The 27,083-nt window shown below is 35.9% G+C and overlaps 1 protein-coding gene across 2 annotated transcripts in view; it reads left to right on the top strand.

The window, feature by feature from the left end:
* Positions 1 to 25,760, top strand: part of CAPN10 (calpain 10) — an 81,114-nt gene extending 55,354 nt beyond the window's left edge. For both annotated transcript variants that reach the window (XM_053710316.1, XM_053710317.1), the window contains exons 10-13: positions 13,173 to 13,422; positions 15,180 to 15,367; positions 24,636 to 24,681; positions 25,573 to 25,760. In XM_053710316.1, coding sequence (XP_053566291.1) covers positions 13,173 to 13,422; positions 15,180 to 15,367; positions 24,636 to 24,681; positions 25,573 to 25,599 — 511 coding nt within the window. In that variant the 3' untranslated portion in view covers positions 25,600 to 25,760. The remainder of the gene's footprint in view (positions 1 to 13,172; positions 13,423 to 15,179; positions 15,368 to 24,635; positions 24,682 to 25,572) is intronic.
* The last annotated feature ends 1,323 nt before the right edge of the window (positions 25,761 to 27,083 follow it).

Below are 27,083 nucleotides of genomic sequence, written 5' to 3'. Positions count from 1 at the left end.
GATTTTCAGTGAATTTAAGATTATAATTATTATTATTAATATATCTGACAAACTCGTCCACTATACCGAGATCCCCCTCCCATAGGATGATCACGTCATCAATATATCTGTAATATTTAACGATATTCTTACTGAACTGATGGGTCTTCCAAATGAATTCGCCTTCGAAGGTGTGCATATACAGATTGGCATAAGATGGGGCAAAGGTTGTGCCCATCGCTGTTCCTCTGATTTGTCTGTAATACACACCCTCGAAGGCGAAATAATTGTGTTCCAATATGAATTGTATACACTGCAAGATGAATTTTTGCTGTACTACATTGAATCCCCAGTTTATCAATTCCATTTCTACAGCATGTATCCCCTTATCATGCGGTATTGACGTGTATAACGCTGATACGTCGCATGTAATCCAACAGTAATTACTTTTCCATTCAATTCCTTCAAAGATCCCAATTACACTAGTAGTATCCTTAAGGTAGGCCCTGGTGTTCTTAACAATGTCTTGCAAAAAATAATCAATATATTTAGAAACTTTATCTGTTATCGATCCAATCCCAGATATAATGGGCCTACCCGGAGGGCACTCACTATCCTTGTGGATCTTTGGTAGATGATAAAAATAAGGGATCTTGGGATCCAATTCTTGCAGATATTTAAATTCATCTGTATTCAATATCCCCTCAGATTTAGCATCCACCAACAAGGAATTCAATGCAGACATATATGATTTAGTAGGATCAGTCTTAAGGATACAATATGTATCTTTATCCCCTAACAGTTTATGTGCTTCTTTGAGGTATTCTGATCTCAATTGAATCACCAAGCCTCCTCCCTTATCTGCTGCCCTGAATACAACTCTATCATCATTCATTAATTTAGTAAGTGATTTTCTCTCAAGTATAGTGAGATTATCATTATGTTTATTCAATAAATTCTCCTTTTTACCTTTAATTTTAGACAGGATTTCATTGGTGACCAAATTAATAAAAACAGGGATTTGATCCCCTTGGGCACTAACTGGATAAAAGGAGGAGGGGCGTTTAAATGTACTATGAGTTATAGATCTAACCTCCTCATGAGTTGAAATATCTAGAAGTTCACATAACATCAAATCCTGATATTCCTCACTGGGTGACTCCTCTAAGTCCAAATCTAATCCTTCTAGACTCTTAAGGATATTCAGTGTTTCTAGATCTTTAGATTCAAGATGTTCCTCTTTGTTAGGTACTGTTTTCATAGTTGAATTTTTTGCAAAAAATCGTTTCAAAGTTAATTTTCTACTGAATTTCTGAATATCCAAAAATATTTGGAATTCATTGGGTAATGTTTTAGGGGCAAAGTTTAATCCCTTACTCAATAATTTAATATCATTATTGTCCAGATCAATCTTGGCTAAATTAAAAATACTCATTCTCTCTCTTCCTCTCTCCGCTGCCTTCTGTTTGGCTGCCCTAATTCTAAGTCCACCCCTTGTTCCTCTCTTTGTTCTAATGTTCTTTTGTTCATTCGTGTCCTTTCTTCTGGGTTCCCTAGGTGTGAACTCCTCGGTTCCTGCTCTAACCTGGCGGGGTGTCCTATCTGGCTGTTCCCTAAAAAAGAAATATTTCTTGCAGTCTTTCTCATATCTCCTTCATGATGTTCCTCATGCTCATTCCTAACATGTTTTGGTTTAGCACCTTGATCAGACCAATAAGTCTCCCTATATGATTCGGGATGGGGATCAAGACTATGAAATCTGTTACTAGTGGGTACTTGTATATGAGGAGAGCTGTAATTCTCCTTATAATTGTTGCCATATGGCCGCCAATTATTGTGATAACCATAATTACTGTTATTTTTATAATTGTAATTGGGGTGTTGGCCATGGTAAGAAGAATTAGATCTACCACCATGACCAGTATTCTCAAACTTGGAATGACTAGGTCCATGTGTATGCTCATGGCTTCTAGAATATTCATGTTTATTATCCCTATAAGAGTTCACAATCATATGTGATTTATTCTGATCCCTATTTGTTCCAACGTGAGGGGTCCTATTGTCTGCCCTATTATAGCCCCTGGACTGATCATTAGTAGGATCATGATATTTAAATTTGTTAAAATTATTAAAATCTTGATCCTTTCTTTCAAATGACACTTTTTCTAATTGGTGTGTATTAGACTGATATGAACCAGACTGTTTATCACTCCGTTTAAAAAATGGTTTATCCTTCAACATACGTGCATTTTGAGTTTTCTTTTTAAAGGTATAGACCTTATCCTCCTTGAAATCCTGAATATCCCTAGATAATTTCATTTGTTTAGCTGCCATTAATTCAATATCTAGTTTTTTAATTCTACTCTGGATACTGTTATTCCTATTGATCCATTTTTCTTCTGATTTAAAACATTGAATTTTTGGGAAAATATGTTCTAGTTCTTCTTTAATCTGTTTTAATTTAAATTCTCTATATTTTACTAAAATTTTAATCATTTTCATAGAGCACTCATGTAAAGATTCCTCCCACTCTGTGGTGAATTCCACATCCTCAAGATCAAAAGCAGGATACTTAAATAAACGTAAACCCCTGGGAATAATATTATGGGAAACATAGTTATCCAATAAAATAAGATCTTGCCATTCACGACAATCTTGCTGTAAAAGTCTTTCTAGTTTTTTAAAAAGTTCATCAGGTGATTCTGATGCATGAAACAACGGCTGTTCCCCTTTTGTTAAATCAATATCTCTCTGTCTATTTCTCCTATACCCAATATCACCAAATGTATCAGATTCAGTCAGTACATTGCTATTAAGCATAGAACCACCCTCCATGGCAGTCATGCTGCTGTGTAAAGAGAACACAGTAAACAAAACTACAAAGCACAATAATTAAACAGCGCTAGCTGCCAGGGGTGATTCAAAATTGCTATGATGTAACAAAATAAACACCAAAAGGATAAATAACAATAAAAATTAGAATAAAAATTAATATTTAATGAAAGCAATAAATAAATATAATATAAAAAATAATATAAAAAAATATAGATTAACGTGTGTTAGTTTGGAATCACTAATTATTATTATACAAATTCCTAAAGATCAGACAAGGAGCAAAAAACACAATAGGTGCAAATAAGTACAACTGTGTAATGATTATTATATACGAGACCTGTTGCTGCAAAAATGACCGAAGGTGTCCTGCGTGCCTCCTGAAGTAAAGTAGAATCCCAAATCTCTGAAACAGATAAGCGCAAACAGACTCAAGTGTAGGTAGATACAACAAACACACCCCACTCTCTGAATTGTACTTACAAAATTGTAATTTATTCAGGCGGTTTGTTAAAATAACATATGATCTCCACGGCAGTTAAAACATAAATCTTTGCAAATGAACATGAAAGTTTCTGAGCCAAAAGTGTCCGTTTTGAGTTAATGTCCGTTGTAGTGACTTCAAATAAAAAAAAAACGCTTGTATTAGAGAGCGTCAATGTAGAAGCCGGTAACGTCACTGGAACAAAGTACGGATCCTCATGTAGTCCAAAAGCCTCAACGCGTTTCAACCGCCACCGTGCGGTCTTTCTCAAGAGGTAAAAGTTCATGTCCCTTCTCACAGTGCAGGTTATTATATAGCCATCAAGCTTATTTTATTGGATGGAGAAAGGTCTCTTTATATAACTAGCCTGCCTGCTGTGTTTGTTGTGGGAAGCAAGCTAGAGTTACGATGCATATTAAATAAGTGGCACATATTATAATAATACGATTAAAAACATAACTATGCTAAAATACTATAAAATGGTATATAAATTATACTACAACAAAATAAGTTAATAAACCAAATGATGTCATTACTAAACTACAATAAACTAGATTTTCACAAGCATATTTTGCCAATTGTCGAAAAAATGTTGAAGGATAGTACAAAATAAAAGACAAAGAAAGAACAAAGTTATTATAACAAAAATCTATTAAAAACACAAATATTTAAATTTTATACTATTGAAAACATATATAATAATGTACTGTTAAACATATAATTACTAAATTTTACCGAAAAATGTAAAATAATAGACCGCAAAAAAAACCTATCACTAATAGATTCAAAAACCAATGTATTTTCACAAATGTTTGTATAGCCATTAATAGTACGGTGTATATTGTGCATAGATCAAAATCTAAACCAATGTATAAGGGAACAGCCATTGTATCCTATCTACTCTATATTGATTATTACTATTAGCACCCATAAGTTATGCCATTAAAATACATAATAATACTGATTTGAAAACATTTAAGTATTATACTACTTAAATGTTATTTGGATACTATTTAAATATTCTGGACATAAAAATATTCATATTCAAATTAATCAAATCATGTAATTTAAAATATATATTAAAAATACTAAAAATCTCAAAAATATTTAAAATGTCCAAAATATACATAATAAAAATATATCATTAATAAATAAATTGATTAATTAATTCTTTGTCACATACATATATAAATATACATACACAAATGTATAAATAAAGGGAGATGTGCACACATATAAACATACATGTGTATATAAGTACACCTATCCCAAAAATTCTCTGAAACACTGTACACTAAAGGACCTTATCCTAAACTAAAAGCTATAAATAGGAAAACTTACATGAAGGCTGCTAAATCTAAATCAACATTGAGACCACCTGGACACAGACAGTTCAACTTCTGTATCCAGAATGTCTCACGTTTACGTAATGTAAGTAATCTGTTAGGGATGGAGGGGGGAATCCAGTCAATGACCTGTACCTTGAGTGTTCGGGGGTCTCCACCATGAGTGTCTCTAAAGTGAAGGGGAACACTGTGCTTATCCATCTCATTTATAATATTATTGAGATGTTCTGACACTCTACGTCTGATCTTCCTTTTCGTGCGGCCCACATACATAAGGCCACACCCACACGTTAATAAATATACAACATGAGTAAAATCGCAAGTGCAACGGCATTGAATCTTAAAGTTACGAGATTTATCACTATTTGTGAAGTTGGGATCTTTATTTACATATTTGCACATACTGCAGTTTTGTTTACCACATTTATATGTGCCTTCCTTCAAACTTAGCCAATTACTCTTATTCAATGTTGTTTTATTTCCTTTCACTGTTTTTAATTTACTAGGGGCTAACAGATTTCTCAAGTTTCTACCCTTCCTAAAGGTGATTAGTGGATGTTCTGATAATGATGGTGCTAGCATACTATCTGATTTTAGTATGCCCCAATGTTTCCTAAAGGCCTCCTTGACAATCATATGGCCTTCATTATAGGTAGTTATGAATCGGATGGAATCCTGGTCCTGTGCATTTTGTTTATGGAGTCTACCTGTCGAACTCATGTGATCTGTTCTTAACAGTGAATCCCTAGTACGCCCCGTGGCCTTAATTCTAGATTCATTGATTTTGACGGGATCATATCCTTTAACTAAAAACTTGTTCGCCATAATGTCTGCTTCTTTATTGAAGTCGCTAATAGAGCTACAATTTCTTCTCAATCTAAGAAACTGGCTGTAAGGGATGTTATCTTTCCAATGGCGTTGATGGGCACTCTTATAATCAATGAAACTGTTTCTTTCGGTGGGTTTCCTATAGTTGGTAACTGCTGTTTTGTTGTCACTATTTACAAAAAGTCGCAGGTCAAGAAATTCAATTTCAGTACGAGAATGATTTTCAGTGAATTTAAGATTATAATTATTATTATTAATATATCTGACAAACTCGTCCACTATACCGAGATCCCCCTCCCATAGGATGATCACGTCATCAATATATCTGTAATATTTAACGATATTCTTACTGAACTGATGGGTCTTCCAAATGAATTCGCCTTCGAAGGTGTGCATATACAGATTGGCATAAGATGGGGCAAAGGTTGTGCCCATCGCTGTTCCTCTGATTTGTCTGTAATACACACCCTCGAAGGCGAAATAATTGTGTTCCAATATGAATTGTATACACTGCAAGATGAATTTTTGCTGTACTACATTGAATCCCCAGTTTATCAATTCCATTTCTACAGCATGTATCCCCTTATCATGCGGTATTGACGTGTATAACGCTGATACGTCGCATGTAATCCAACAGTAATTACTTTTCCATTCAATTCCTTCAAAGATCCCAATTACACTAGTAGTATCCTTAAGGTAGGCCCTGGTGTTCTTAACAATGTCTTGCAAAAAATAATCAATATATTTAGAAACTTTATCTGTTATCGATCCAATCCCAGATATAATGGGCCTACCCGGAGGGCACTCACTATCCTTGTGGATCTTTGGTAGATGATAAAAATAAGGGATCTTGGGATCCAATTCTTGCAGATATTTAAATTCATCTGTATTCAATATCCCCTCAGATTTAGCATCCACCAACAAGGAATTCAATGCAGACATATATGATTTAGTAGGATCAGTCTTAAGGATACAATATGTATCTTTATCCCCTAACAGTTTATGTGCTTCTTTGAGGTATTCTGATCTCAATTGAATCACCAAGCCTCCTCCCTTATCTGCTGCCCTGAATACAACTCTATCATCATTCATTAATTTAGTAAGTGATTTTCTCTCAAGTATAGTGAGATTATCATTATGTTTATTCAATAAATTCTCCTTTTTACCTTTAATTTTAGACAGGATTTCATTGGTGACCAAATTAATAAAAACAGGGATTTGATCCCCTTGGGCACTAACTGGATAAAAGGAGGAGGGGCGTTTAAATGTACTATGAGTTATAGATCTAACCTCCTCATGAGTTGAAATATCTAGAAGTTCACATAACATCAAATCCTGATATTCCTCACTGGGTGACTCCTCTAAGTCCAAATCTAATCCTTCTAGACTCTTAAGGATATTCAGTGTTTCTAGATCTTTAGATTCAAGATGTTCCTCTTTGTTAGGTACTGTTTTCATAGTTGAATTTTTTGCAAAAAATCGTTTCAAAGTTAATTTTCTACTGAATTTCTGAATATCCAAAAATATTTGGAATTCATTGGGTAATGTTTTAGGGGCAAAGTTTAATCCCTTACTCAATAATTTAATATCATTATTGTCCAGATCAATCTTGGCTAAATTAAAAATACTCATTCTCTCTCTTCCTCTCTCCGCTGCCTTCTGTTTGGCTGCCCTAATTCTAAGTCCACCCCTTGTTCCTCTCTTTGTTCTAATGTTCTTTTGTTCATTCGTGTCCTTTCTTCTGGGTTCCCTAGGTGTGAACTCCTCGGTTCCTGCTCTAACCTGGCGGGGTGTCCTATCTGGCTGTTCCCTAAAAAAGAAATATTTCTTGCAGTCTTTCTCATATCTCCTTCATGATGTTCCTCATGCTCATTCCTAACATGTTTTGGTTTAGCACCTTGATCAGACCAATAAGTCTCCCTATATGATTCGGGATGGGGATCAAGACTATGAAATCTGTTACTAGTGGGTACTTGTATATGAGGAGAGCTGTAATTCTCCTTATAATTGTTGCCATATGGCCGCCAATTATTGTGATAACCATAATTACTGTTATTTTTATAATTGTAATTGGGGTGTTGGCCATGGTAAGAAGAATTAGATCTACCACCATGACCAGTATTCTCAAACTTGGAATGACTAGGTCCATGTGTATGCTCATGGCTTCTAGAATATTCATGTTTATTATCCCTATAAGAGTTCACAATCATATGTGATTTATTCTGATCCCTATTTGTTCCAACGTGAGGGGTCCTATTGTCTGCCCTATTATAGCCCCTGGACTGATCATTAGTAGGATCATGATATTTAAATTTGTTAAAATTATTAAAATCTTGATCCTTTCTTTCAAATGACACTTTTTCTAATTGGTGTGTATTAGACTGATATGAACCAGACTGTTTATCACTCCGTTTAAAAAATGGTTTATCCTTCAACATACGTGCATTTTGAGTTTTCTTTTTAAAGGTATAGACCTTATCCTCCTTGAAATCCTGAATATCCCTAGATAATTTCATTTGTTTAGCTGCCATTAATTCAATATCTAGTTTTTTAATTCTACTCTGGATACTGTTATTCCTATTGATCCATTTTTCTTCTGATTTAAAACATTGAATTTTTGGGAAAATATGTTCTAGTTCTTCTTTAATCTGTTTTAATTTAAATTCTCTATATTTTACTAAAATTTTAATCATTTTCATAGAGCACTCATGTAAAGATTCCTCCCACTCTGTGGTGAATTCCACATCCTCAAGATCAAAAGCAGGATACTTAAATAAACGTAAACCCCTGGGAATAATATTATGGGAAACATAGTTATCCAATAAAATAAGATCTTGCCATTCACGACAATCTTGCTGTAAAAGTCTTTCTAGTTTTTTAAAAAGTTCATCAGGTGATTCTGATGCATGAAACAACGGCTGTTCCCCTTTTGTTAAATCAATATCTCTCTGTCTATTTCTCCTATACCCAATATCACCAAATGTATCAGATTCAGTCAGTACATTGCTATTAAGCATAGAACCACCCTCCATGGCAGTCATGCTGCTGTGTAAAGAGAACACAGTAAACAAAACTACAAAGCACAATAATTAAACAGCGCTAGCTGCCAGGGGTGATTCAAAATTGCTATGATGTAACAAAATAAACACCAAAAGGATAAATAACAATAAAAATTAGAATAAAAATTAATATTTAATGAAAGCAATAAATAAATATAATATAAAAAATAATATAAAAAAATATAGATTAACGTGTGTTAGTTTGGAATCACTAATTATTATTATACAAATTCCTAAAGATCAGACAAGGAGCAAAAAACACAATAGGTGCAAATAAGTACAACTGTGTAATGATTATTATATACGAGACCTGTTGCTGCAAAAATGACCGAAGGTGTCCTGCGTGCCTCCTGAAGTAAAGTAGAATCCCAAATCTCTGAAACAGATAAGCGCAAACAGACTCAAGTGTAGGTAGATACAACAAACACACCCCACTCTCTGAATTGTACTTACAAAATTGTAATTTATTCAGGCGGTTTGTTAAAATAACATATGATCTCCACGGCAGTTAAAACATAAATCTTTGCAAATGAACATGAAAGTTTCTGAGCCAAAAGTGTCCGTTTTGAGTTAATGTCCGTTGTAGTGACTTCAAATCAAAAAAAAAAACGCTTGTATTAGAGAGCGTCAATGTAGAAGCCGGTAACGTCACTGGAACAAAGTACGGATCCTCATGTAGTCCAAAAGCCTCAACGCGTTTCAACCGCCACCGTGCGGTCTTTCTCAAGAGGTAAAAGTTCATGTCCCTTCTCACAGTGCAGGTTATTATATAGCCATCAAGCTTATTTTATTGGATGGAGAAAGGTCTCTTTATATAACTAGCCTGCCTGCTGTGTTTGTTGTGGGAAGCAAGCTAGAGTTACGATGCATATTAAATAAGTGGCACATATTATAATAATACGATTAAAAACATAACTATGCTAAAATACTATAAAATGGTATATAAATTATACTACAACAAAATAAGTTAATAAACCAAATGATGTCATTACTAAACTACAATAAACTAGATTTTCACAAGCATATTTTGCCAATTGTCGAAAAAATGTTGAAGGATAGTACAAAATAAAAGACAAAGAAAGAACAAAGTTATTATAACAAAAATCTATTAAAAACACAAATATTTAAATTTTATACTATTGAAAACATATATAATAATGTACTGTTAAACATATAATTACTAAATTTTACCGAAAAATGTAAAATAATAGACCGCAAAAAAAACCTATCACTAATAGATTCAAAAACCAATGTATTTTCACAAATGTTTGTATAGCCATTAATAGTACGGTGTATATTGTGCATAGATCAAAATCTAAACCAATGTATAAGGGAACAGCCATTGTATCCTATCTACTCTATATTGATTATTACTATTAGCACCCATAAGTTATGCCATTAAAATACATAATAATACTGATTTGAAAACATTTAAGTATTATACTACTTAAATGTTATTTGGATACTATTTAAATATTCTGGACATAAAAATATTCATATTCAAATTAATCAAATCATGTAATTTAAAATATATATTAAAAATACTAAAAATCTCAAAAATATTTAAAATGTCCAAAATATACATAATAAAAATATATCATTAATAAATAAATTGATTAATTAATTCTTTGTCACATACATATATAAATATACATACACAAATGTATAAATAAAGGGAGATGTGCACACATATAAACATACATACATTGGAAAGATAACATCCCTTACAGCCAGTTTCTTAGATTGAGAAGAAATTGTAGCTCTATTAGCGACTTCAATAAAGAAGCAGACATTATGGCGAACAAGTTTTTAGTTAAAGGATATGATCCCGTCAAAATCAATGAATCTAGAATTAAGGCCACGGGGCGTACTAGGGATTCACTGTTAAGAACAGATCACATGAGTTCGACAGGTAGACTCCATAAACAAAATGCACAGGACCAGGATTCCATCCGATTCATAACTACCTATAATGAAGGCCATATGATTGTCAAGGAGGCCTTTAGGAAACATTGGGGCATACTAAAATCAGATAGTATGCTAGCACCATCATTATCAGAACATCCACTAATCACCTTTAGGAAGGGTAGAAACTTGAGAAATCTGTTAGCCCCTAGTAAATTAAAAACAGTGAAAGGAAATAAAACAACATTGAATAAGAGTAATTGGCTAAGTTTGAAGGAAGGCACATATAAATGTGGTAAACAAAACTGCAGTATGTGCAAATATGTAAATAAAGATCCCAACTTCACAAATAGTGATAAATCTCGTAACTTTAAGATTCAATGCCGTTGCACTTGCGATTTTACTCATGTTGTATATTTATTAACGTGTGGGTGTGGCCTTATGTATGTGGGCCGCACGAAAAGGAAGATCAGACGTAGAGTGTCAGAACATCTCAATAATATTATAAATGAGATGGATAAGCACAGTGTTCCCCTTCACTTTAGAGACACTCATGGTGGAGACCCCCGAACACTCAAGGTACAGGTCATTGACTGGATTCCCCCCTCCATCCCTAACAGATTACTTACATTACGTAAACGTGAGACATTCTGGATACAGAAGTTGAACTGTCTGTGTCCAGGTGGTCTCAATGTTGATTTAGATTTAGCAGCCTTCATGTAAGTTTTCCTATTTATAGCTTTTAGTTTAGGATAAGGTCCTTTAGTGTACAGTGTTTCAGAGAATTTTTGGGATAGGTGTACTTATATACACATGTATGTTTATATGTGTGCACATCTCCCTTTATTTATACATTTGTGTATGTATATTTATATATGTATGTGACAAAGAATTAATTAATCAATTTATTTATTAATGATATATTTTTATTATGTATATTTTGGACATTTTAAATATTTTTGAGATTTTTAGTATTTTTAATATATATTTTAAATTACATGATTTGATTAATTTGAATATGAATATTTTTATGTCCAGAATATTTAAATAGTATCCAAATAACATTTAAGTAGTATAATACTTAAATGTTTTCAAATCAGTATTATTATGTATTTTAATGGCATAACTTATGGGTGCTAATAGTAATAATCAATATAGAGTAGATAGGATACAATGGCTGTTCCCTTATACATTGGTTTAGATTTTGATCTATGCACAATATACACCGTACTATTAATGGCTATACAAACATTTGTGAAAATACATTGGTTTTTGAATCTATTAGTGATAGGTTTTTTTTGCGGTCTATTATTTTACATTTTTCGGTAAAATTTAGTAATTATATGTTTAACAGTACATTATTATATATGTTTTCAATAGTATAAAATTTAAATATTTGTGTTTTTAATAGATTTTTGTTATAATAACTTTGTTCTTTCTTTGTCTTTTATTTTGTACTATCCTTCAACATTTTTTCGACAATTGGCAAAATATGCTTGTGAAAATCTAGTTTATTGTAGTTTAGTAATGACATCATTTGGTTTATTAACTTATTTTGTTGTAGTATAATTTATATACCATTTTATAGTATTTTAGCATAGTTATGTTTTTAATCGTATTATTATAATATGTGCCACTTATTTAATATGCATCGTAACTCTAGCTTGCTTCCCACAACAAACACAGCAGGCAGGCTAGTTATATAAAGAGACCTTTCTCCATCCAATAAAATAAGCTTGATGGCTATATAATAACCTGCACTGTGAGAAGGGACATGAACTTTTACCTCTTGAGAAAGACCGCACGGTGGCGGTTGAAACGCGTTGAGGCTTTTGGACTACATGAGGATCCGTACTTTGTTCCAGTGACGTTACCGGCTTCTACATTGACGCTCTCTAATACAAGCGTTTTTTTTTTATTTGAAGTCACTACAACGGACATTAACTCAAAACGGACACTTTTGGCTCAGAAACTTTCATGTTCATTTGCAAAGATTTATGTTTTAACTGCCGTGGAGATCATATGTTATTTTAACAAACCGCCTGAATAAATTACAATTTTGTAAGTACAATTCAGAGAGTGGGGTGTGTTTGTTGTATCTACCTACACTTGAGTCTGTTTGCGCTTATCTGTTTCAGAGATTTAAGTTTCATATTTATGTTTTGCCCCCCACTCGTCCTTAGTCTATTAAGTGAGTACCTATGGGAATATTTTCCTTCTTGTCTTTCACATTTAAGATCATTTTAATACACCCTGGCACCCCCCCCACTCTCTTCTTGGGTTTTGATGAGTGTATGTGTAACTGATTGATATACTTATTATATATTATCTAGTTCAGCATCTCTTTTATATTTTCTATTATATTGCCTTTGGTGCACCTGTTATATTATGTCATGCAGCACATTCTATTCCTGCATATTCTGTTGTTACCTCAGTTTGTCCATGCTTGCATCTCTATCTTTACATTACTTATAAATCTAAGGGCACAAAAACACAAAAGGGGCATAACATGATAAGAAAACAGAAATACAGCTCTAATGATATAGTATATAAAAATAGTGAAAAAACAATCATAATGATATGCTTGCATAGATTCCAATATTTACTTTACTTGGTGTGTGAACCCCTGCAAAACATAGATTTCCTTGTTTTAACTAGATTTCCTTTTTGCATGTGTAATTTGAATAGTAGATAATATGAGTGGTTTCTCATATACTCTTTCGTGCTTCTTGGTTTTAGTGAAGTAGCAACCCCACGTCCTTTGGTGACCGACCATGTGGATGTATCCATGGGAACTTGGGATACTCAAGTACTGCAAGGATCCTGGGAAAAAAGCCACAGTGCAGGAGGCAGCAGAAATTTCCCCTCTTTTCATATTAACCCTTCATTTCCCTTCTGTGTACCCCCTGGTGCCTCCATAGTAAGGGTAACACTGCGCCAGCAATGTGAGAGAGATCAGTGTCATGCAATTGGATTTCACATATACACAGTGAGTAATAACTTATAGTATAGAGCCTGAGAACCACTACCAGAAAACATCTGAAGATGAAATATGATTAGTATATATGAGCTGTTATACTTTTTTCAGTTTTTTTGTTTTGTAAAATAATTTAGAAATTCAATTAATGAAGATGATACAGAAAAAAGGTCTGTGTGCTCGAGCAACTTTGCTCATTGGGTTCTCAAAGCCTCTGAACAGTTCACCCGTCTGAACTAAACACGCATGAAAAAAACACAGAAAATCTAGTGTCTCATGTAATGACTTTATGTAGTTATATCAGCTCAACACCTAATATGAGCTAATCAGTCAGTTATTGTATGCAGAAGGCATAGGAAATGAATTAGTGCCCTTAGACAAGCGTAGTTGCCATACACAAGCACAGTAATAAAATATAAGTTTGCCTATTCTTAAATAGTAGTTTAAAGAGAAAATCTACAATATGTATGCAATTGCTTAGCTGCATAATACAGGTAGCTAAGGTACATTTGGATGGATTCTATATGCTTAAAACCTATAAGGCAGTTGCTTAGAAAAGATACATTTTATACACAAAAGGCTCCACTATCTCTGTAAAAAGCACGAGAAACATGATTGCATATTTTAGGTCAGTATCCACAGGATATTCTTAGCAGTCGGTCAGGGTGATTCGATTCTTCAGACAGTGTAAGGCTATAAACTGCAACAATTCCATACAATAAGAGAGCAACTTCATCACATAAGAGCAGTATGATAAATTAAACTTGTAAATATTGTAGAATAACTTTGTCTTGCTGATAGAACTGTATGCAGCCTGTTATGTACAGCATAGGAGCTGGAAAACCATCCTAATCCGGTAGTTCTTTTTTTCTCACCAAGCCAGTGCCAGATTACGAAAGTCATTATCCAGAGTGTCAGTCAGTGCTCTCAGCCAGATCCCTGCTTAGTCACATGGATATATTGCAAAGGAGAAATTCTGCTAGGATTCAGTGGTTTCCTGCTTGTGTTGGAAATAAAAAAAGCATTTGGTAAAAACTGTCTTGAATGTGTGGGAACTTGTAGCTAGATTAAATTATACAGGTTTTAGTCTTCTTGCCTATTGCATGATGTGCATTGTTAAGGTGCATAGCTTGTGCCATCATTTGACATTGTCTCTATGAGCTGGAAAAACTTAGCAATAGAGCTTTCTTTACCATCAAGAAATGGTAACTTCATTGATTGCCCTGAACAAGATACATTTTGGGGACAGAGGTTGTGATTGTATAGGGTTCCCAGTTGCAGGAATATCAGATTTGAATCATAGTGATCAATGTTGGGTAGATCAGTATAATTAGTCAGAAGAAGAATATGGTATTTAACCCTTATAAATGTATTATTTTTAAGCAGATTAGTCTGATCATTACTAGGTTTAGCTGTAGATAACAAAAGTGAGCGCTGCAGTCTGCTTATCTAGTTCATTTTTCAGCAGTGTTCTCTGGGATTTGTTGTTCATAGGTCCAGTGAGATGATTGGGTTAGATGCTGCTGAGGCAAAACCACAGAAATAACCAGTGAGGATACAAACTATTATGGGAGCTTAATGCACAGATGACACTTCACTTAGGGTTCTTTCATTAGTGATAGTAAGGCTTTAAAGTTGTGTCATAGTATTCAGGGTGCAGATGAAGTGAAACTGCGGATTAATTAGTTGTGTCCTCAAAATTCATCTGCTGGTATTTATCCCTTTTATGCTAAATACCACAGTCCCTTACTTCATTTCCTCCCTGCCAGGTACCTCACAATAGCAGCCAGTCTGTATTTTGTTTGGAACCAACCATGAGCTGCATACCTCACACCCACTCTCAGGAAGTGTCTCAACTATGTGCCCTAACTCCTGGGCAATATGTGCTTGTACCTTCTACCTATCTGCCCGATCAGGAGTCTGAATTTACTGTAACCATCTCTGTCAAGACTGAGAGGTAAGTATGAAATTTCATACAATGTAACTTATCAGAGAAAGCAATGTCTAACACAGAGTAGCTGTCTTCTGCAAAGCTCCTACAATAGGCCTGTAGTTAACCCCTGTGTAGTAGACCCCTCCCCCAAGGCAGAACAGGCAGTGATATGAGATGTCATCGCAGAAAATGCATCATGTCTGCAGAAAGAACAGGAAACATGCAGGAACTGTTAGTACTCTAACTTTGCAGCACTGCTCCACATCAGACTGTTCTCTTCAAACAGTGCTTTGCTCTGGCTGCATTGTGTAAGTTTTCCGTAACACAGTGCATCCACACCAAAGTGCTGTTTGAAGTAAACAGTCCAATGTGCAGTAGCGCTGCAAAGCAGCAGTGCATTGATTGGGGCCTAGTTATCAAGCCGTCAACCTCAAATACGCTGGAATTCCGCAGCGTATTTGTGGCGAGGCTGATTCGCCTTAGTTATCAAAGGCTCGAGACCGGCAAAAGTAGAATTTTGTGACGTAAGCATCGATCCGCCGGACTCAGTCCGACACAGATCGATTCTTACGTCACTCCAGATGTTCCGCACACAAGTGCGGCACATTCTCACTACTTTTGCTAGCTATCAAAAAACTAGCAGGTACGCTCGGCACTTTTACGGCCCAGCGTACCTGGTTTTCAATCCGCCACCCCTGGAGGCGGCGGATCCCATAGGAATCAATGGGAGTCTGACCATAGCGAAAGTACAAGTTCGCTGCTGACAGACATCCCATTGATTTCTATGGGAGATGTCTGCACCTAACACCCTAACGTACCCCGAGTCTAAACACCACTAATCTGTCCCCCCCTACACCGCCGCAACTAAATAAAGTTATTACCCCCTAAACCGCCGCTCCCGGAGCCCACCGCAAGCTACTCTATACATATTAACCCCTAAACCGCCGCTCCCGGAGCCCACCGCAACTATAATAAATGTATTAACCCCTAAACCGCCGCTCCCTGAACCCGCCGCAACCTATATTAAATGTATTAACCCCTATCCTGCCCCCCCTACACCGTCGCCACCTATAATAAATTTATTAACCCCTAATCTGCCCCCCCTACACCGTCGCCACCTATAATAAATTTATTAACCCCTATCCTGCCCCCCACTACGCCGCCGCCACTGTCATAAAATTATTAACCCCTAAACCTAAGTCTAACCCTAACCCTAACGCCCCCCTAACTTAAATATTAATTAAATAAATCTAAATAAATTAACTCTTATTAAGTAAATGAATCCTATTTAAAACTAAATACTTACCTTTAAAATAAACCCTAATATAGCTACAATATAAATAATAATTATATTCTAGCTATTTTAGGATTAATATTTATTTTACAGGTACCTTTCAATTTATTTTAACCATGTACAATAACTATTAAATAGTTATTAACTATTTAATAGCTTACCTAGCTAAAATAAAGAGAAATGTACCTGTGAAATAAATCCTAACCTAAGTTACAATTACACCTAACACTGCACTATACTTTAATAAATTATTCCTATTTAAAAATAAATACCTACCTGTAAAATAAACCCTAAGATAGCTACAATGTAATTAATAATTATATTATAGCTATCTTAGGATTTATATTTATTTTACAGGTAACTTTGTATTTATTTTAGCTAGTTAGAATAGTTATTAAATAGTTATTAACTATTTAATAACTACATAGCTAAAAGAAATACAAAATTACCTGTAAAATAAATCCTAACTTAAGTTACAATTAAACCTAATACTACACTATCATTAAATTAATTAAATAAATTACCTACAAATAACTACAATTAAATACAATTACATAAACTAACTAAAGTACAAAAAATAAAAAAAGCTAAGTTACAAAAAATAAAAAAATAAGTTACAAACATGTTACAAATATTACAACAATTTTAAGCTACTTACACCTAATCTAAGCCCCCTAATAAAATAACAAACCCCCCAAAATAAAAAAATGCCCTACCCTATTCTAAATTAAATAAATTTCAAAGCTCTTTTACCTTACCAGCCCTTAAAAGGGCCATTTGTGGGGGCATGCCCCAAAGAAAACAGCTCTTTTGCCTGTAAAAGAAAAATACAACCCCCCCCCCAACATTAAAACCCACCACCCACATACCCCTAATCTAACCCAAACCCCCCTTACAAAAACCTAACACTAATCCCCTGAAGATCATCCTACCTTGAGTCGTCTTCACTCAGCCGAGCCACCGATGGAACTGAAGAGGACATCCGGAGCGGAAGAAGTTAATCCTCCAAGCGGCGCTGAAGAAATCTTCCATCCGATGAAGTCATCATCCAGGCGGCGCTGAAGAAAAGTCTTCGATCCGTCCGATGTCATCTTCAAAGAGGCGCTGAAGAGGTCTTCTATCCGGGCGAAGTCATCTTCCAAGCCGGGTCTTGAATCTTCCTTCCGCCGACGCGGAACCACCTTCTTCACCGACGGACTACGACGAATGACGGCTCCTTTAAGGGACGTCATCCAAGATGGCGTCCCCTCAATTCCGATTGGCTGATAGGATTCTATCAGCCAATCGGAATTAAGGTAGGAAAAATCTGATTGGCTGATGGAATCAGCCAATCAGATTGAGCTTGCATTCTATTGGCTGTTAAGATCAGCCAATAGAATGCGAGCTCAATCTGATTGGCTGATTGGATCAGCCAATCGGATTGAACTTGAATCTGATTGGCTGATTCCATCAGCCAATCAGATTTTCCTACCTTAATTCCGATTGGCTGATAGAATCCTATCAGCCAATCGGAATTGAGGGGACGCCATCTTGGATGACGTCCCTTAAAGGAGCCGTCATTTGTCGTAGTCCGTCGGTGAAGAAGGTGGTTCCGCGTCGGCGGAAGGAAGATTCAAGACCTGGCTTGGAAGATGACTTCGCCCGGATAGAAGACCTCTTCAGCGCCTCTTTGAAGATGACATCGGACGGATCGAAGACTTTTCTTCAGCGCCGCCTGGATGATGACTTCATCGGATGGAAGATTTCTTCAGCGCCGCTTGGAGGATTAACTTCTTCCGCTCCGGATGTCCTCTTCAGTTCCATCGGTGGCTCGGCTGAGTGAAGACGACTCAAGGTAGGATGATCTTCAGGGGATTAGTGTTAGGTTTTTGTAAGGGGGGTTTGGGTTAGATTAGGGGTATGTGGGTGGTGGGTTTTAATGTTGGGGGGGGTTGTATTTTTCTTTTACAGGCAAAAGAGCTGTTTTCTTTGGGGCATGCCCCCACAAATGGCCCTTTTAAGGGCTGGTAAGGTAAAAGAGCTTTGAAATTTATTTAATTTAGAATAGGGTAGGGCATTTTTTTATTTTGGGGGGGTTTGTTATTTTATTAGGGGGCTTAGATTAGGTGTAAGTAGCTTAAAATTGTTGTAATATTTGTAACATGTTTGTAACTTATTTTTTTATTTTTTGTAACTTAGCTTTTTTTATTTTTTGTACTTTAGTTAGTTTATGTAATTGTATTTAATTGTAGTTATTTGTAGTTAATTTATTTAATTAATTTAATGATAGTGTAGTATTAGGTTTAATTGTAACTTAAGTTAGGATTTATTTTACAGGTAATTTTGTATTTCTTTTAGCTATGTAGTTATTAAATAGTTAATAACTATTTAATAACTATTCTAACTAGCTAAAATAAATACAAAGTTACCTGTAAAATAAATATAAATCCTAAGATAGCTATAATATAATTATTAATTACATTGTAGCTATCTTAGGGTTTATTTTACAGGTAAGTATTTACTTTTAAATAGGAATAATTTATTAAAGTATAGTGTAGTGTTAGGTGTAATTGTAACTTAGGTTAGGATTTATTTCACAGGTACATTTCTCTTTATTTTAGCTAGGTAAGCTATTAAATAGTTAATAACTATTTAATAGTTATTGTACATGGTTAAAATAAATTGAAAGGTACCTGTAAAATAAATATAAATCCTAAGATAGCTAGAATATAATTATTATTTATATTGTAGCTATATTAGGGTTTATTTTAAAGGTAAGTATTTAGTTTTAAATAGGATTCATTTACTTAATAAGAGTTAATTTATTTAGATTTATTTAATTAATATTTAAGTTAGGGGGGCGTTAGGGTTAGACTTAGGTTTAGGGGTTAATAATTTTATTACAGTGGCGGCGGCGTAGTGGGGGGCAGGATAGGGGTTAATAAATTTATTATAGGTGGCGACGGTGTAGGGGGGGCAGATTAGGGGTTAATAAATTTATTATAGGTGGCGACGGTGTAGGGGGGGCAGGATAGGGGTTAATAGGTTTAATATAGGTTGCGGCGTGTTCATGGAGCGGCGGTTTAGGGGTTAAACTATTTAGTTGCGGAGAGGTGCGGGATCAGCATGATAGGGGTTAATAATTTTATTATAGAGGGCGACGGTATAGGGGGGGCAGGATAGGGGTTACTAGGTATACTGTAGGTGGTAGCGGTGTCCGGGAGCGGCGGTTTAGGGGTTAATACATTTATAAGAGTTGCGGCGGGGTCTAAGAGCGGCGGTTTAGGGATTAGTAACTTTATTGAGTTGCGGGAGGCTCCGGGGGCGCCGGTATAGGGATAGAACAGTGTAGTTTAGTGTGAGTGCTTAGTGACAGGCTAGCAATAAAGCTGGGAAAAAGCCGAAGGGCAGCGAGATCGGATGAGTGATAACTGTCACAGTCCGCTGCTCATCGCCCCGCGGCTTTTTGACAGCTTTATTTGATAACTTAGGCGTATTTTTTCAGGTCCGCGGCGGCGAAGGTAGGCGAGCTTAGGCGGGCGTATTGGGCCGGCGAAGCAAGAAAAGTAGACGGCTTGATAACTACCCCCCATTGTCTCTCAGATTTTTTCAAATCCACCCCCTAGGCTTTCCCAGTCTGCAAAGCTGTTTTATCTGAATGTAAGATATTCTTATGAGCAATGCACCTTTTTATATTACTACATTTCTATCTTAGACCAAGAGAAAAGGAAACAAATTTAATCAAAAGACATTTTACAATTTCTTTTTTTGTCTGCTGCAATATATGATAAAACTTTAAAAAAGTACTTTATTCTCCAGTTAACCAACACATTGCAACTGAACTGGTGCTTTAGTGTAACTGCCTAATTTAATTTTTTTGTTTTATTTTTTTTTTAAATAACCTGCAGAAAAATTTTCACTCAAAAAATCTCATCGCAGAAAGTGAAAAAAAATTCTACCTCTGGGGACCCCTCCTTCCAGTCTTGATTTTCTCAACAGCCCCTATAATATTAATTTGGGCCTATGAACGTATGAAGACATGTGCACAATGAATTTAAATCTCCAAGCCCCACTGTTTGAAAAACAATCACCTGTTCTTTCAGTGGTGCACTGGGGTATAAATGTTTAAGCACATATTTAAAATATATTAAAATAAAAAACCCACACTGTATGCAATATGTGGATTTCAAGGCACTTACACCAGATCAACAATTCCAAAGTAGCTCAGCACAGAAGTGGAAAGAAATGAGAGAACTGGAAAGGCAGAGAGGGCCTTTAGGGAATATACCCTATTTTTTTTATAGAATCACTTACGGCTAGATTACGAGTTGTGCGTTAGGGTAAAAAAGCAGTGTTAAGAGGTCATAACGCTGCTTTTTCACTACCGCTGCTATTACAAGTCTTGAAGGTTTAGGGGCACCGCACACTTCTTTGGCCTTACCGCAAAATGACTTACGTAAACTTTGTAAATTCTTTTTTCTATGGGACTTCCATAGCGCCAGTATTACGAGTCTGTCCTGGGAGGCCAAAAAGTGGGCGATACACCCTCTACCTCCAAGATCCCTAACGCATTTAAAAGTCAGTAGTTAAGTGTTTTATGGTAAAATGCCGTAACATAAAACTCATAACTAAAGTGCTCAAAAGTACACTTACACCCATAAACTACCTATTAATGCCTAAACCGAGGCCCTCCCGCATCGCAAATACTATAATAAAATTATTAACCCCTAATCTGCCTCTCCGGACATCGCCGCCACTTACATTATATTTATGAACCCCTAATCTGCTGCCCCCAACATCGCCGACATCTACATTATATTTATTAACCCCTAATCTGCCGCTTCCAATGTCGCCGCAACCTACCTACACTTTTTAACCCCGATTCTGCCGCCCCCAACGTAGCCGCCACTATAATAACATATTAACCCCTAAACCGCCGCACTCCCGCCTCGCAAACATTAGTTAAATATTATTAACCCCTAATCTGCCGTCCCTAACATCGCCGCCACCTACCTACATTTATTAACCCATAATTTGCCGCCCCCAACGTCGCCACCACTATACTAAATGTATTAACCCCTAAACCTAAGTCTAACCCTAAACCCTAACACCCCCTAACTTAAATATAATTTAAATAAATCTAAATAAATATTCCTATCATTAACTAAATAATTCCTATTTAAAACTAAATACTTACCTATAAAATAAACCCTAACCTAGCTACAATATAACTAATAGTTACATTGTAGCTATTTTAGGGTTTATTTTTATTTTACAGGCAAGTTTGTATTTATTTTAACTAGGTAGAATAGTTATTAAATAGTTATTAACTATTTAATAACTACCTAGCTAAAATAAATACAAAAGTACCTGTAAAATGAAACCTAACCTAAGTTACAATAACACCTAACACTACACTATAATTAAATAAATTAACTAAATTAAATACAATTAACTAAATTAAATTAGCTAAAGTACAACCCCCCACTAAATTACAGAAAATAATAAACAAATTACAGATATTTAAACTAATTACACCTAATCTAATAGCCCTATTAAAATAAAAAAGCCCCCCCCCCCCAAAAAAAAAAAAAACCTAGCCTAAACTAAAGTTCCAATAGCCCTTAAAAGGGCCTTTTGCGGGGCATTGCCCCAAAGTAATCAGCTCTTTTACCTGTAAAAAAAATACAAACACCCCCCCCAACAGTAAAACCCACCACCCACACAACCAACCCCCCAAATAAAATACTATCTAAAAAAAACCTAAGCTCCTCATTGCCTCAAAAAGGGCATTTGGATGGGCATTGCCCTTAAAAAGGCTGTTAGCTCTTTTGCAGGCCCAAAGTCCCTAACCTAAAAATAAAACCCACCCAATACACCCTTAAAAAAACCTAACACTAACCCCCTGAAGATTGACTTACCGGGAGAAGTCTTCATCCAAGCCGGGCCGAAGTCCTCAACGAAGCCGGGAGAAGTCTTCATCCAAGCCGGGCGAAGTGGTCCTCCAGACGGGCAGAAGTCTTCATCCAGACGGCATCTTCTATCTTCATCCATCCGGCGCGGAGCGGGTCCATCTTCAAGACATCCGACGCGGAGCATCCTCTTCATCCGACGACTAAAGCTAAATGAAGGTACCTTTAAGTGACGTCATGCAAGATGGCCTCCCTTAGATTCCGATTGGCTGATCAGCCAATCGGAATTAAGGTAGAAAAAAACCTTTTGGCTGATGCAATCAGCCTATAGGATTGAAGTTCAGCCAATAGGATTGAGCCAATAGGATTGAGCTTGCATTCTATTGGCTGTTCCAGTCACTTAAAGGTACCTTCATTCAGCTTTAGTCGTCGGATGAAGAGGATGCTCCGCGTCGGATGTCTTGAAGATGGACCCGCTCCGCGCCGGATGGATGAAGATAGAAGATGCCGTCTGGATGAAGACTTCTGCCCGCCTGGAGGACCACTTCGCCCGGCTTGGACGAAGACTTCTCCCGGCTTCGTTGAGGACTTCGGCCCGGCTTGGATGAAGACTTCTCCCGGTAAGTCGATCTTCAGGGGGTTAGTGTTGTTAGGTTTTTTTAAGGGTGTTTTGGGTGGGTTTTATTTTTAGGTTAGGGACTTTGGGCCTGCAAAAGAGCTAACTGCCCTTTTAAGGGCAATGCCCATCCAAATGCCCTTTTCAGGGCAATGAGGAGCTTAGGTTTTTTTAGATAGTATTTTATTTGGGGGGTTGGTTGTGTGGGTGGTGGGTTTTACTGTTGGGGGGTTGTTTGTATTTATTTTTTTTAAAGGTAAAAGAGCTGATTACTTTGGGGCAATGCCCCACAAGAGGCCCTTTTAAGGGCTATTGGTAGTTTAGTTAAGGCTAGGGTTTTTTTTTTTTTTTTCGTGGGGGCTTTTTTTATTTTAATAGGGCTATTCGATTAGGTGTAATTAGTTTAAATATCTGTAATTTGTTAATTATTTTCTGTATTTTAGCTAGGTAGTTAGTAAATAGTTAATAACTATTTAATAACTATTCTACCTAGTTAAAATAAATACAAACTTGCCTGTAAAATAAAAATAAACCCTAAGCTAGATACAATGTAACTATTAGTTATATTGTAGCTAGCTTAGGGTTTATTTTACAGGTAAGTATTTAGTTTTAAATAGGAATCATTTGTTTAATGATAGGAATATTTATTTAGATTTATTGTAATTATATTTAAGTTAGGGGGTGTTAGGGTTAGACTTAGGTTTAGGGGTTAATAACTTTAATATAGTGGTGGCGACGTTGGGGGCGGTAGATTAGGGGTTAATAAATGTAGGTAGGTTGTGGCGACATTGGGGTCGGCAGATTAGGGGTTAATAAATGTAGGTAGGTTGTGGCGACATTGGGGTCGGCAGATTAGGGGTTAATAAATATAATGTAGGTGTCGGCGATGTTGGGGGGCAGCAGATTAGGGGTTCATAAGTATAATGTAGGTGGCGGCGGTGTCCGGAGCGGCAGACTAGGGGTTAATAATATAATGCAGGTGTCGGCGATGTCGGGGACGGCAGATTAGAGGTTAATAAGTGTAAGATTAGGGGTGTTTAGACTCGGGGTTCATGTTAGGGTGTTAGGTGTAGACATAAATTTTATTTACCCATAGGAATCAATGAGGCTGCATTAAGGAGTTTTACGCTGCTTTTTTTGCAGGTGTTAGACTTTTTTTCAGCCGGCTCTCCCCATTGATCCCTATGGGGAAATCGTGCACGAGCACGTACGACCAGCTCAACGCTGACGTAAGCAGCGCTGGTATTGGAGTGCGGTAATGAGCAAAATTTTACTCAACGCTCACTTCTTGCCTTTTAACGACGGGTTTCTGAAAACTCGTAATACCAGCGCTGTAGGTAAGTGAGCGTTGAGGGAAAACTGCTCGTTAGCACCGCACAGCCTCTTAACGCAAAACTCGTAATCTGGGCCATTTTTTGCTATCTTGAAATATAGAGCAAAAATAATGTAAGCACAATAAAAGGATGTAATTTACTTCTATTCTTTTTTAAGGAAACAAATTCAAAGCCGGGAGACACTGGGAAGGATCCTGCAGGAGGTAAGAAAGAATCCGTAACCTTTCCTTGTATCTGACTGTTAAGATATTGGGATCCATTTTTTTTTTTATTTTTAGAAGTAAAAAAAAAATGTTTATACTGTAGGGATGCACAATTTATTATCATCTGTTATTCTTGAAGTTTTTAATTGAGGCGTCTTTTGTGGAGCAAAAATAAAGCGCGGCAGGTGACCAGGTAAAGCTTAAAACATAACCTTTATTGATGCGTATAAAACATAAAATCCATCAGAAACAAAAGCCGGTATAACATCGGTCTTACGCGTTTCAGCTCATGCCTTACTCATAGACCGAGGAGTGTGGAGTGTTTTGTCTAGACTGTATGTTATGTAATATGGGAAAACAATTTTATAATTTGGAATATATTTGAATCTTTGCACTTTTTCAGTCAAATATGACTTTTACAATTGAAGATTTATTTCAAAAGCGGTGGCTTTCAATGACATTATAGGGCAGCTAAGTTATGTAATCACTCACTTGGAGACAGGACAAAGGTGTTTGCCTTCTTTTATGAGTCAGTCGTCTTGAGTCACTAATGGCCTCTCACAACTAATTTTTAAAAATGTTCATATGATTGGTAAACTCTAGGGCGACCGACATAAGCACAAATTATTTTAAACTTTAGCAAAATAATTATATCTTTTATATTAACATCTAGTTTATTCACAAATGAATTACACAACAATCAAAAAAATGTTATATAACTTTCAGTTTAAATAAATACAATCTGAACTGCTGTTTCCTTGACATTCAGTGAGATCCTTATGGGCTGTTTAGCATTGCATTGTGAACTGCCAGAGAGTCATAATGTTATGCTCTGTGTACAATACTGCATGTACTGGCTGTGCAATTAAACAATCTCTGTTGTCCTTACAGGTCTCTGTTAAAACGGTGATGAAATAACATTCTTGATATTTGAACTCGTACTTCTCTCTTAACCGCCCTCTGGTGATGTGGCTGCTGTGAGTGTATGGTGCTACTGGACACCTATAGAACTGGTCTCTTGTAGGAAATCTTGTGTGGTTTTACAGCTTTGTACCAATAAATTTGGTGTATTTTTCTAATATTGTTTGGTTTAATTATACTTCTTGGTTTGTGCCAATAGTAGGCCTGCAAAAGATAAAATGTGTATAGAATAACTGCAATACTTGGGTGCTGTTCATGGTTTGTATAATTTATAAAGAACTAATTAACTTAATTAAATAGAGCATGGGTTGATAAAGTAAATTACCATAGAACGTTTAGCGCAACCAAAATCTTTTTAGTGCTTCCTATACTTTCAATAGATAGTCCGGCCTCCGCGGGTCTTCTGCTATATGATTAACCCTTTGCAGGGGTTAAACACACAGCATTGCAGGGCCGATAACCTTACAATGACGTGCTCTAACGGATTAGAGCATGTCATTTTTGGATTATAATTGCCCTTTAAAAGAAACCTAAAACCCATATTTTTCTTTCATGATTCAGATGGAGCATACAATCTTAAACAACTTTCCAATTTACTTCAGTATAATGCCCTGCTGGAAACTAGCAGTACACATTGGGTGAGCCAATGAAAAGAGGCATATGTGTGCAGCCACCAATCAGCAGCTAGCTCCCTGTGGTGCATTGCTGCACCTAAGCCTACCAGGGTATGCTTTTCTACAAAGAATGCCAAGAGTATAAAGCATATTAGATAACTGAAGTAAACTGAAAAGTTGTTTAAAAGTGCATGTTTTATTTGAATCATGTAAGCTTTATTTTGACTTTGTTTTTTCAATTTACACAGTAAAATACCTTTAGGCTATTTTTAAACCTTGCAGTGATGAGGACTGTTACATATACAGTAAAATGACATCAAATAAGATAAGCTAGTTGGCTTTAGGCTGAGATTACTAATTAATAGTAATTCCAATATGTAAAAAGACAGTAATAAGTATTCTCAATCTTAAAGTGCTTTCTCCTCAATGCTTTTACAGTGATTTGTTATACCAGCTACAGGGTTATTGAAACCACAACACAATGAAACGTTGAAAATGCAGGGAGAGCAAACCTTATTAACTTATATCTGTATGTTTACTCAAAATCCTTCTTATCTTTATCTCTCATTGTATAGAAAGTGTGAAACAAATAATTATAGAGAACTGTGAAAAATAAACATATTGTTATTCCCCTGTAACGCCACCTTCTGGGAGCCATGATTTATTCATAAACCTTCTTGTATAAGAGAGTAATAAGAAAATGTACAGGCTATAAACTAAATCCTATGCTAGCTGCTACTGATTGGCAGAACAACAGCATAGTGGGTGTCTTTTATTATCAGTAACAGCTTTACCGCACTCATACTACAGACAGCAACTGATATGATAACAAATGCATAGAGGCAGTGCCTAAGTAATAGATATTCT

The sequence above is a fragment of the Bombina bombina genome, chromosome 4 (genome assembly GCF_027579735.1).
Source record: "Bombina bombina isolate aBomBom1 chromosome 4, aBomBom1.pri, whole genome shotgun sequence".
Lineage (NCBI taxonomy): Eukaryota > Metazoa > Chordata > Amphibia > Anura > Bombinatoridae > Bombina > Bombina bombina.
This window is presented reverse-complemented; position numbering and strand designations above follow the sequence as displayed.